This window comes from Stylophora pistillata, chromosome 8, assembly GCF_964205215.1.
Source record: "Stylophora pistillata chromosome 8, jaStyPist1.2, whole genome shotgun sequence".
NCBI classification, from domain to species: Eukaryota; Metazoa; Cnidaria; class Anthozoa; order Scleractinia; family Pocilloporidae; genus Stylophora; species Stylophora pistillata.
Window position 1 is genome coordinate 29,038,847 of NC_142526.1, and position 13,197 is coordinate 29,052,043.

Below are 13,197 nucleotides of genomic sequence, written 5' to 3' on the forward strand. Positions count from 1 at the left end.
TTCTTATTATCAGCTAACTCGAACTAAGTTTACTTCCCTCGGCTCAAATTTACCTCAAAAACTTAAAATTTGAATAAAAACGTCGGTCAATACGCGTCAAAGTGTCAGAACCACTTACATAACCGTGAACTGTCAAGAGAAAATAATGAGATTGAGATGCCGTCTCCCTGGCTTAAGCTGTCTGCTGTCGAAGTCCGAATTTTTTTCCTCTCAGTAATTTTCACCTGTATTGAGCGGATATGTTCACCCTTCACTAAGAATTACTAAGCTTCTACTGTATCGCGCGTTAGCTCTTCGTCAAAGCATTAGTTCTTGGCTCTGACGTAGGCTAATGCTAAAAAAATCACTAGAAAACAAAATATCCAAAATGATGGTTGATCGTGCAAAAATAGTTAAAAATTATTCTTTATTAAATATTAACAGGATAATTGTGAAATTGAACATTAACTGCGATAACTCGATCCCCGCTAACTCGAACTAATTTTTCCGTCGGCGGGAAATTTTTGGTGAGTTTCATTAGAATTACTAGGGTTCTACGGTATTCATATCATGAAAATCATCTCGATAATCTGATTTGAATAGTTTTCTTACACATGCACTGGCCAACAGGAGTAGATGATGTGTTAAACAAGTATTGTGCTCAAGAAAGACATTATGAGAAAGATTGCTTGCTCGAGTTGGGTGTGGAAACCATAAATATGTTGGGAGCAAAATTTTTCTCTATACTCATTACAGCTTTGCAAGTTAGGGGTGACTGCGCTACTGGGAAATGTGAAAGGATCCCACTAAATGTGCACGAAGGTGCCGATCAAGATAAAGAGCTTGTTGGCCACGTTTTCCGCACTTCTGTCACTTCAAGCCCAGTTCAGTGCTACTCACAGTGCACTAACGACTGCCGATGCTTGTCGATAAACTACAAAGTCAAGGACGACATCAAATACTGCGAGTTGAACGAAGGCAGTCATCTTATCGACAAGAACTCCCTGATAAGAACCTCAGGATCCATTCATTACATACTGCGAAGGAAATACTTCTTCAAGGTACTGGATTTTTTTTGATTTAGCATTTTCAACATGAATGGTAGTTAGTCTAGAAGACGAGGATGAAGACGAGGATGGCATTTTGCCCGAAATCCTCTTTTTCGGCTTATTAACGTGCAAGCCACAGTCCATGCTTTTACACTTCTTTCACAGAAGTACACAACCAGTGACGTCACAGGGCTGTTTTGGCCGCGCCGAGATGGCCGCCAATTTTGATCTCAGCCGGTCAACTATGAATGGTTAAAAATGTACTTTCTGCCATGCGTTGGCCCAAAAAAAGTACACAGCGTTTGCAAATAACGTTCAAACTCTATATTATATTGCAAAAATCTCGGATATGAAAATTACGTTTCAGTAGCACTTTAAAGGTAACTAGTATAGGCTACACTTTAGGTGGCACACCCATGGGTGCATTGTAACCGAGTGTTTTATTTATTTGAAGGTAACTAACATAGGCTGCACTTTAGCTGGCACACCCATGGGTGCAGTGTAACCCAGCTTTTTATTTAGTCAAAGGTAACTATCATAGGCTGCACTTTAGGTGGCGCATCCATGGGTGCAGTGTAACCAAGTGTTTTATTTAGTCAAAGGTAACTAACATAGGCTACACTTTAGGTGACACACCCATGGGTGCAGTGTATCCGAGTGTTTTATTTAGTTAAAGGTAACTAACATAGGCTGCACTTTAGGTGGCACACCCATGGGTGCAGTGTAACCCAGCTTTTTATTTAGTCAAAGGTAACTATCATAGGCTGCACTTCAGGTGGTACATCCATGGGTGCAGTGTAACCGAGTGTTTTATTTAGTTAAAGGTAGCTAACATAGGCTGCACTTTAGGTGGCACACCCATGGGTGCAATGTAACCCAGCTTTTTATTTAGTCAAAGGTAACTATCATAGGCTGCACTTTAGGTGGCGCATCCATGGGTGCAGTGTAACCAAGTGTTTTATTTAGTCAAAGGTAACTAACATAGGCTACACTTTAGGTGGCACACCCATGGGTGCAGTGTAACCGAGTGTTTTATTTAGTTAAAGGTAGCTAACATAGGCTGCACTTTAGGTGGCACACCCATGGGTGCAATGTAACCCAGCTTTTTATTTAGTCAAAGGTAACTATCATAGGCTGCACTTTAGGTGGCGCATCCATGGGTGCAGTGTAACCAAGTGTTTTATTTAGTCAAAGGTAACTAACATAGGCTACACTTTAGGTGGCACACCCATGGGTGCAGTGTAACCGAGTGTTTTATTTAGTTAAAGGTAGCTAACATAGGCTGCACTTTAGGTGGCACACCCATGGGTGCAATGTAACCCAGCTTTTTATTTAGTCAAAGGTAACTATCATAGGCTGCACTTTAGGTGGCGCATCCATGGGTGCAGTGTAACCAAGTGTTTTATTTAGTCAAAGGTAACTAACATAGGCTACACTTTAGGTGGCACACCCATGGGTGCAGTGTAACCGAGTGTTTTATTTAGTTAAAGGTAACTAACATAGGCTGCACTTTAGGTGGCACACCCATGGGTCCAGTGTAACCCAGCTTTTTATTTAGTCAAAGGTAACTATCATAGGCTGCACTTTAGGTGGCGCATCCATGGGTGCAGTGTAACCAAGTGTTTTATTTAGTCAAAGGTAACTAACATAGGCTACACTTTAGGTGGCACACCCATGGGTGCAGTGTAACCGAGTGTTTTATTTAGTTAAAGGTAACTAACATAGGCTGCACTTTAGGTGGCACACCCATGGGTCCAGTGTAACCCAGCTTTTTATTTAGTCAAAGGTAACTATCATAGGCTGCACTTTAGGTGGCGCATCCATGGGTGCAGTGTAACCAAGTGTTTTATTTAGTCAAAGGTAACTAACATAGGCTACACTTTAGGTGGCACACCCATGGGTGCAGTGTAACCGAGTGTTTTATTTAGTTAAAGGTAACTAACATAGGCTGCACTTTAGGTGGCACACCCATGGGTGCAGTGTAACCCAGCTTTTTATTTAGTCAAAGGTAACTATCATAGGCTGCACTTTAGGTGGCGCATCCATGGGTGCAGTGTAACCAAGTGTTTTATTTAGTCAAAGGTAACTAACATAGGCTACACTTTAGGTGGCACACCCATGGGTGCAGTGTAACCGAGTGTTTTATTTAGTTAAAGGTAACTAACATAGGCTGCACTTTAGGTGGCACACCCATGGGTCCAGTGTAACCCAGCTTTTTATTTAGTCAAAGGTAACTATCATAGGCTGCACTTTAGGTGGCGCATCCATGGGTGCAGTGTAACCAAGTGTTTTATTTAGTCAAAGGTAACTAACATGGGCTACACTTTAGGTGGCACACCCATGGATGCAGTGTAACCAAGTGTTTTATTTAGTCAAAGGTAACTAACATAGGCTGCACTTTAGGTGGCGCACCCATGGGTGCAGTGTAACCAAGTGTTTTATTTTATTATAGGTAACTAACATAGGCTGCAATTTAAGTGACACACCCATGGGTGCATTGTAACCGAGTGTTTTATTCAGTTGAAGGTAACTAACATGTGCTGCACTTTAGATGGCACACCCATGGGTGCAGTGTAACCGAGTGTTTAATTCACTTGAAGGTAACTAGCATAGGCTGCACCTTAGATGGCACACCCATGGGTGCAGTGTAACCGAGTGTTATATTTATTTGAAGGTAACTAACGTAGGTTGCACTTTAGGTGGCACACCCATGGGTGCAGTGTAACCCAGTGTTTAATTTATGTGAAGATAACTAACATAGGCTACACTTTAGGTGGCACACCCATGGGTGCAGTGTAACCGAGTGTTTTATTTATTTTAATATAACTAACATAGACTGCACTTTAGCTGGCACACCCATGGGTGCAGTGTAACTCAGTGTTTTATTTATGTAAAGATAACTATCATAGACTGCAGTATAGGTGGCACACCCATGAGTGCAGTGTAACCCAGAGTTTTATTTATTTCAATATAACTAACATAGACTGCACTTTAGCTGGCACACCCATGGGTGCAGTGTAACCCAGTGTTTTATTTATTTTAATATAACTAACATAGACTGCACTTTAGGTGGCACACCCATGGGTGCAGTGTAACCCAGTGTTTTATTTATGTGAAGATAACTAACATAGACTGCACGTTAGGTGGCACACCCATGGGTGCAGTGTAACCCAGTGTTTTATTTATGTGAAGATAACTAACATAGACTGCACTTTAGGTGGCACACCCATGGGTGCAGTGTAACCCAGTGTTTTATTTATGTTAATATAACTAACATAGACTGCACTTTAGGTGGCACACCCATGGGTGCAGTGTAACCCAGTGTTTTATTTATGTTAATATAACTAACATAGACTGCACTTTAGGTGGCACACCCATGGGTCCAGTGTAACCCAGTGTTTTATTTACTTAAAGGTAACTAACATAGGCTGCACGTTAGGTGGCACACCCATGGGTGCAGTGTAACCCAGTGTTTTATTTACTTAAAGGTAACTAACATAGGCTGCACTTTAGGTGGCACACCCATGGGTGCAGTGTAACCAAGTGTTTAATTCAGTTGAAGGTAACTAACATAGGCTGCACTTTAGGTGGCACACCCATTGGTACAGTGTAACCCAGTGTTGCTCATGAGTGATGAGTGACTGTAACCCAGTTTTTTCTAGAGATTGCTACCCTTTAAGTAGTATAAAGATATTCTGAGAGATTCTCTTTATGAGAATGAAATTGTTGTGAGAAAACATTTCTTCAAGTAGCGTGGTAGCACATTCTTGTGTAATTAATGCATTTTTCCAAATGTTTAGTACTTTTCAGAAGATTTTTTTCGATTTGATTGCACCTTGATTATTTCTTTACCGCTACTCCTCCTGCATTATATTTATTTAAGGGAGCAAATTTTAAGACAGAAAATGCACTTCTTTCAATAACATAGCGGAATAAAATTACAATTTACACAAATATATTACCATGATACTTTTTGGTAGGAAATATTTAGTTTTTTTGCCTGCACAGTTAAGCCTAGTTTAGTTTACCCACCTAATCGATAAACGGACAAAATTGCTCGACTTTGAGACGACATTACAGCTTTTTGGCAGCGACTGCTGAGAAACCGAATGTGCCATGGAATTACACCCAATTAGGAAAGATATTTTCTCCCCTCCAGCAGTCATTACAAAGCCGTTTTGTCCTCTCAAAATTGGATGTAGTTCACACATTAAATTAAAGGCGATAAATTGATAAAAAAAAAATGATTTACAGTTATCCCGTTGTCGATAGGCTCTTATTCACGTATTACTAAGCTGGGTAATAAACTTTTTCTCGTGGCAGAACCATGGGGAGAAGTTGTTCCTCATTTTAGTAAGTACTTACATAGTAATAAAGGCTGATGGTTTCGAAAGAAACTGTTTGGGGCTGCGTCGCTGGGAGTAACGAAATAATTTGGATATATCAACAAAGTTGAAATGGTAAATTGGCCACCGTAATGATTACGAAAGCTGACGTTTCGAGTGTTAGCCCTTCGTCGGAGCGAATAGAGGAATTGTGGGTTGTTTGTGCTTTTAAAGGCAGAAAATGGACCTACGTTATTGGTGGGAGTATGGCAACGAGAAAAACATGAATAAATTAGTGGAATGAAAGGCGTTCGTTGACCCTGTGAAATTTAGACTGCCGGTTTCAAAGATGAACTTTTGTTCATAGTACTTCGTTACAAAATCGCTGACATTGTAATAACTAAACTTTGAATGTAATATTGTTGGATAATTCCTTACTTGACGAGGGAAGTCCGCTTGAAGGTTACTTCCCACCTTCAGAGGCCAAAAAAGTAGTTTTTTCTTTAATTGGACTAGATATAAGTTAGACATTTTACCTAACGTTTCCAAAAAGAAAAATTAAAAAATCTCAAAAAGCGTCCGACTTATTTAGAAAACGTATTTTCAAGTCAAAGTTAATGAATCAGGAAGGTTTCATAATCTTGTAAATGGGCGAACCCTTAGAGGAATATTCGCGGGATTTTATTTTATTTGTATATTTTGTATATGGTGCGTACTTGACAAAATTCACACGTGGAAGTTCTCTGCTAAAGGCAGTCTTTTCGCATGGATAAAAACGTAAATCAAAATTAAAGAGGAGTCCTTGAGTAAAGGAAGAGAAAAACAGGATCAAAGAAGAGAGAAATGGAAACAATTTTGTCAGGAAAGAAAGAGTCCTGACATTCCTCTCCACGCCGGCAACCAAATTAAATTGCGAACAAAGAGGGCGCCATCAACATTTGTCGTTCAGAGGTTTAAGAAAGAAGTTTCCTTTCACTTAGCCGGCCTTGATACAAAAACATAGGCAATCACTTCGAATGGTATGAAATTATGAATAAACCTTCCCGAGGGAACTCATTTCAAGAGAGCCGGCGAGATAAAAAAAAAAAAAAACCTGACTGCTGTGCCCTAATTTTTCTGGGAAAATCTTGATTCATTGTCATTGACGCTAGGAGGTCCACTCTTCTCGTTAGTTCGCGGTTCTAGGGGGCGACATAATCTCTTGGTGCGGCGCTAATTGTTTACAAACCTTTATCAGCTGAAATCTCGCATTTCAAGCATTCTTCCCTGTGAAAAAATATCACGGACAACACTGAAGAGTCGTTCACTTACAACCTCGGGGGCTAAATAGCTTTTCCCTTTGTATTTCCTAACGGTGCCGTTTCTGCGGTACAACAGAAGAACTAGGCTGAATTCCTGGGTGTTACGAAAACGAAGACCCTCGAAAACGAAGACCTATGACCTAAGACCCAGTCTTCGTTTTCGTAGTACGAAAACGAAGACCTTGTAAACAGAAAACCGTAGAAATTACAAGTTAAACAGACATTAAAACAGCAACAACACTCAGTAATATAATACATTACACTTCACGCTTTTCTTCCATTATTATCCCCTCGGGTAAACTTACAACACATATTATTATTCTGGAACAGCAGGCATAATTCAAACGCTAGCCGCCTTTGATCTATAGTTAGCATCGCGTGACAGAATAACAGAGAAGGCGTTCTGTACAGGAAAAATTACTCTTGGCTTCTGTCATTAAATAATCAATTTCTACTCTATTTCGTAGCTAAAATAGATTCTTAAGGTCGTTCAGCTTTCTCTGCTGGAAAATTCTCGTTAAAAAGTAAGCAATTCCTTTCGCTAAGGCAGGGTTGAATGATTTAAGTTCAACATTTTTATTCGTTGAATTCGGCATTCGCTTCCCTTGTTTCCTCTTTCTCCATTCTTTTCTCTGTCTGTTTCTTTCTTCTGGAGTGTTTTTTCATATTTTGATAACTCGCTCTTTTCGTTTTTCTTTATCTTTAAAATCCTTCACAACTTACGAAATAACTGATCTATTTTCGAAATACAAATGAGCTGTTGATGTGCAGGAAATTCAATCCTCGTTTTAATGAACTTGATGACATGTGGAAGCCGTAGTTGTTCCTCAATCGTTTCTGGTTTGCTTTCATTATGTGACATTCTTCTGTCATAAGAGCGTTGGGAAAAACACCTCGTAAGGATCATATGTGACAACACCTGCCGCGCCTCGACTAACGCTGAAAAAGCTCCTTACAATTTCTTCTAATGAAATTAGAAGAAATTGTGGGGAGCTCTCCGGGATACTTGCGGTGCAAGCCATTTGTGTCATCTCATGTAATTAACTTCCCAACAAAACGTTATAATTAAAAGGTTCGCAGAGACCAAAATGTATATAGTGTTTGTGGATTGTGCAAGAATGGTTAAAACATGATTCCTTATTCAATATCAACAGGATGATTGAAATTCAACACCACTTGCGATAACTCGTTTCCCCGCTTGGTGGAACAGCTTTTTGGGAGTTTCAATTAGAATCACTAAGGTTCGATTGTATTCATATTATGATGATCATTTCAATAAACTTGTTTAATTGGTTTCTTACCCGTAAACTGACATAGAGAGAAAGTCGATTCGTTAAATAAGTAATCTGCTCGAGAAAGACATTATTAGAAACATCGTTTGCTCGAGTTGGGTGCGGAAACCATAAAAATGTTGGGAGCAAAATTTTTCTCTATGCTCATTTCAGCTTTGCAAGTTAGTGGTTACTGCCCCAACGGAAAATGTGAAAGGATCTCCCTAAATGTGTACGAAGATGCCGATCAAGACAAAGAGCTTGTTGGCCGTGTTTTCCACACTTCTGTCACTTCAAACCCAGCTCAGTGTCACTCACAGTGCATCAACGACTGTCGATGTTTGTCGATAAACTACAAAGTCAAGGACGACACCAAATACTGCGAATTGAACGAAGGCAGTCATCTTATCGACAAGAACTCTCTGATAAAAACCTCAGGATCCATTTATTATATACTGCGAAGGGAATACTTCTTTAAGGTACTAATTGGTTTTTGCTATAAGGTATTTTCAACACGAATGGTGTTATGAAGAGCGCCCGTATTTTTCTAGAGAGCGTGGCGTTACGTACTTACTAAAAATAGATTGAAGAAGTTTCTAGAACATTTAGTCATGCTGACTAAGCGAGGACACTTTATGAAACTCTCTAGAACCGTTAGAACAAAATTGCTCCTCGCAGCGTAGCACTGAGGGTTTCTCAGCAATCGAAAGGAAAAGGTGACGGCATGAAAGTTTGATAAAGTAGGCCAAATCAATGCCTCCCTTTCCTGTCAAACTCAGATCAGAATCATAATCATAGCTTAGTTATAAAAATAAAATGCTTGGTTATTTTATTTATGTTGTATAGAAGGCTCCTAACCACATCGTTCCATGTGCTGATGACGTCACATGTACCAATCGCTGCTGCAAGAACAATCCGTGTCTCAATGGAGGAACCTGCACTGAGATCTGTGAGCCCACAAGCGTCCGATTCAACTGCTCCTGCCCTGTACCGTTTGTTGGAAAACGCTGCGAGACTCAGCTGAAAAGAAGCTGTCAGGATTACAAAGCAGCCGGGTCCACTGCCTCTGGATTGTATACACTTAACGATGACAACAGTCAAACCTTCCAGGTGTTCTGTGATTTTGATTCAGAGCCTGGGTTCGCTTGGAACCTGATTGAGTCGTTTAGTTTATCCAACAATCATCTTTTTAAGGTATTTACTTTCCCTTTGAATCTTATATAGATATCTAGTACATGAGCAGAGGACGAAAGCACATTCAGCGGTAAAATATAGGAAACATCATTAATTTGATTTTGTTTTCATAATATTCTTTCTTCATGAGCGATCTTAACTTCTTTACTAACTTTAATTTACGTCCTCAATCGACAGAAAGTCGTGTTCTACGATGATTACCAAGCCATCAGCGGTGATGCCCCAAACTGGCAGGCTTACCTAATCAAACGACCCTACCTTCTTTGGCTCAGAAATCACTCGACTCACTGGAGAGCTACTTGTCGATACAACACAGATGGCACCGTATATACAGATTACCTGAGAGCTTCGCTTGAAGACTTTGACATCATCAGAGACATATTCACGGTGAGACAGACCTGTCGACCGTACGAATATGTCAACATCCGGGGAAATAAATGTGAGAATTGCACTGCGGCCACATGGTATAAGAAAGGAGACGTCTGCTTCCATATAGACAGTTCCCATCCCTTAGGCTGTGATTTCGATGGCAGCAAAACAGATGCGGCCATTTCAGACGAAGACAACTTTGGATATTACGGTCTTACAAATACCAAATTCCGTTGTACCTCAAACCAGGCAGATACGACTCAGTTCTGGATCGGAGGCAAATAGTACGCTGACTAAACAACTCAGTTTGTAAGACCCAATAGTGATTTATTGCTCGGTATTTGAGAACCGGTAAGACCCGGCGTGAAACTAGTGGAAGCTAGTTTTTAATGTGGAACTCACGTAAAAATGGTTAGATCCATTGATTAGATGTACATGCATTAAGACAGTTACACTAACATATTCTTCAAGGTAAACTTTCTAGCAGTATTAGCAAACAAGTGAGATAAAATATTACGTAGGTGTGCCCAAATTCTTCTGACCATTGATCGATCTTTGATATTCCCTTATTTATCTTACTGCGGAATTGTTATATGGGGCCAAGCTTCCAAAAGTTATATTGGGAATCTAGTCGTTTTTTTTATCGCCGGGAGGGGAGGGGGGGGAGGTTGGAAGATTCCTAGGGAGATCAGTCGCTACCAACTTAGTAAGAGTATAGAGTGGGTCTGTAGAAAATTGAGAGCCAATAAACTGCTAATGAGGGGAGAGATGGGGACACCTTGAGAATCAATTCTTTTTAGCAGAGCCTTACTTTATGAAGGGATCACCGAGGTAAAGTTCCTCTTGACACAACGAAAATCCTCTGAGCCCCCATTCCTCCCTCCCCCCCCCAAGCATTAACAATAACCGGTGGTTTTATAAAATATCGCTCTTCGCCTCTTATACTTTATAGCTTACAGGTCCATTCCGCTTTTTGTCTCATCCAATACTATTCCAGTAAGTATGCTTAACTCTACACCAGTTGTAATGCATGTAATGCATTGAGGCCTTTATCATCAATCACTTAATGTGCATACATATCTATGTTCTCTGCTGATTTATCGGTCTTAAATAGGTAATTATCACAGCTAGATATACCGGCTGTAAGCTTTACAGTCTCGGTCACTACCAGCCTAAACTTTGTAAGCTAGTGTTGTTCTGTATCTAGTTCTTTCTAAAACATTTTATACGATATCTGTAATCTGTTTTGTCCATGGACATTGTAGACATCAAGAGATTTAAAATAGTTTTTGTGTTAAGCGAGGTCTGTAAGGGGCACTCTGCAACTCACTGAATAGCACTTGCTTAAATTGTGTCGGGAACGAGTTACAGTTTATTAGAGTCTCGGTTCATGGCCAAACAAATTATTTAATGAGAAAATCAGTCGTTCAGCACGCACGTTTTTAAATTTTGTACATGTAGGCTTTTAAAGACTCATGGTTTCACTTAACTTAGCTTATCATGCTTTCTTATTAATATTTTTAGTAGTGTGGAAAATAAATACATGAAAAAGAAAACAAAATACAGTCGAACCTGTATTTAGCGGCACTGTATAAAGCGGTTGTCAGAGTCCCGAAATGATTTCCTCTTAAACACTGTAATTTTCTTCTCTTTTTTAAACAGTCACCTCTTTTAAGCGGGTCGTGGCCTGGTCACCCTTCACCAAGTCACAACGGCCTGTATTTTTTGTCTTCCACCTGTGTCGAATGGTCAGTTAAAGCGGAAATACTCAACTAAAGACAAGCTTCCAATATCATGTGTTTCTTGGAATTCGATTCCAACAGTTGGAATAATTCGTTAGGTTGGTTGGCTCGAGTTAAAATTATTTTATCTTATTCTAACAGAAGATCGAATCGCGCATATAAGTGGAAGGCAAATTGCTACATGCATTTTACGACATGCATTTCTCCTCAGTCAGTTTTAAGTAACAAAGTTTACGTAGACCTTTCAGTCAAAGATTATTTTCTACGGCGTTTTTCTGATCTTTTCTTCTTCTTCTTCGTTTTTTTCCGTCAAAATCGTTTCAACTTCATGTTTACCTCTCAATAAGTTATGATTCTTATATATTTCGTTGGCAATCGGGTGACAGGGAGTTGAAAAATATTTTTTGTAAAAGTTTCTCTTTAGCCAAGTAATGGGCAGAGGGATCGAATATTGTGCATAGATCGTTTTGTTCTGGCACTCAATACTGTTGTAAATGAGTAATGAGGTGAGTTATAATACAACTGAAACATCGATTACAGATCACCCTTATAAATGAAACCTACCTGCGTTCGTCCACTTTCATCTGAAACCGTTGGCCGTATAATTTGATACGCAAAGATGTAACTGTAGCCATGGATTTGTCTTTCTATACAAAGTGCCGAGTGCCTGCTACAGTGAACAGACATTATCGAAGAGAATTGTAACTGTAAACATATTTAAGAGTGGTGTCTGAAAAAACCAGCAGAGGTGTTGAAAATAAAAAATTTGAAATTTTTTCAAACTTTGCCACAACATAGCTATGAATGGCCTTAGTTACGAAAAAATATCAAAAATGCCGAAAAAAAAATTATTTTGGGAGAACGGTGGCATTTTGTGTTTTGGGGGTTCGTAACCGTGTTTTCTCGGTGAAATAGTGCACCTCAAGATAACGGCCGAGAAAAATTTATTTCAACAGAAATTCGGAAACCACATAACAATTCTAAAACAACATAACAATTCTAAAACAAGAGATGTTTCTCAAAGGTTCAGAAGCATTTTTTCCAAGATTCCTTAAAAAAACGATTTTTTTCGGAGTTCTAATTCAGTTAAAATTTCACCCATCAAAACATAGCTCAACTTTGGCGACTAAACTCGGCCCTTGTTACATGGCTCCATAAACTGAGACAATAACCATTGTCAAGATCAAGGTTTCTTCTCTTAGAAACTGCAATAAAGTTTTTGGGCTACTGAAACTACGAATTTTTTAGAGCGATTTATATAAGTGTATTTGAGCTCAAGAAGTGCGTTCTGTGATCAACGTGCTTGCACGTCACATTAAGAAGAACATTATCAAAACACCCGAATTCCCTCTTATATCATAGAAAACCTTCAAAACAGGTCTCCTTCATGTTCAATATACATATAGTTTTCTCCTGAAGCCAAAAAGTCAAGGAAATCTGGGCAATTTTCGATAGTCTACTATATGCAAATTGTTGGTTTATGTTGTCACAGCGGCCATTTTCGCAACTAATACCAACCCAACAATAACAAAAACTTTGGATACGTCAGAAGGAATTGCCCAGGCTATAATTGCACAGAATGTTACCTTTAGAAGTGGTTTCAATGCCAAGGGTATGCACTTTAGCCCGCTCTACCGTTTTCAAAACTTATCCATGTGAGACGTGAGTAGTCCAGTGGTCAGTGCGCTGGACTCTGGGTCAGACGGCCCAGGTTCAAGTCCTGGCTGGGGCTTAACGTTGTGTCCTCAAGCAAGACGCTTTACTCATATTGCTTCGTCTTCTCGGATAGGACGTTAAGCCGGAGGTCCCGTCTCTTGCAGGGTAAGGGGGCAAGAGACGTTAATTTCCCACGCACGAGATTAGAAGGGTTATAATTTGGTTAGACTAGCTTGAAGGGAATTCATCAGTGTTCCTGCTTTAGTCCTTCCCCACTGCGGTTAATGCAGGAAAAATGACTAAACTAAACT

General features: G+C 39.7%; 1 protein-coding gene across 3 annotated transcripts; it reads left to right on the plus strand.

Moving 5' to 3' along the window:
* Positions 1–597: 597 nt before the first annotated feature.
* Positions 598–11,883, plus strand: LOC148725760 (uncharacterized). Of its 3 annotated transcripts, XM_088731600.1 has the most exons (4): positions 601–801; positions 8,166–8,404; positions 8,772–9,119; positions 9,297–11,882. In XM_088731600.1, the coding sequence occupies exons 1-4, from the start codon at positions 699–701 to the stop codon at positions 9,771–9,773; spliced, it is 1,167 nt and encodes a 388-aa protein (XP_088587726.1). In that variant the 5' UTR covers positions 601–698; the 3' UTR covers positions 9,774–11,882. The 3 variants fall into 3 exon arrangements, with proteins under 3 accessions (XP_088587724.1, XP_088587726.1, XP_088587723.1); XM_088731598.1 differs by lacking the exon at positions 8,166–8,404 and having other exon boundaries at positions 598–1,040; positions 9,297–11,883; XM_088731597.1 differs by lacking the exon at positions 601–801 and having other exon boundaries at positions 7,807–8,404.
* The last annotated feature ends 1,314 nt before the right edge of the window (positions 11,884–13,197 follow it).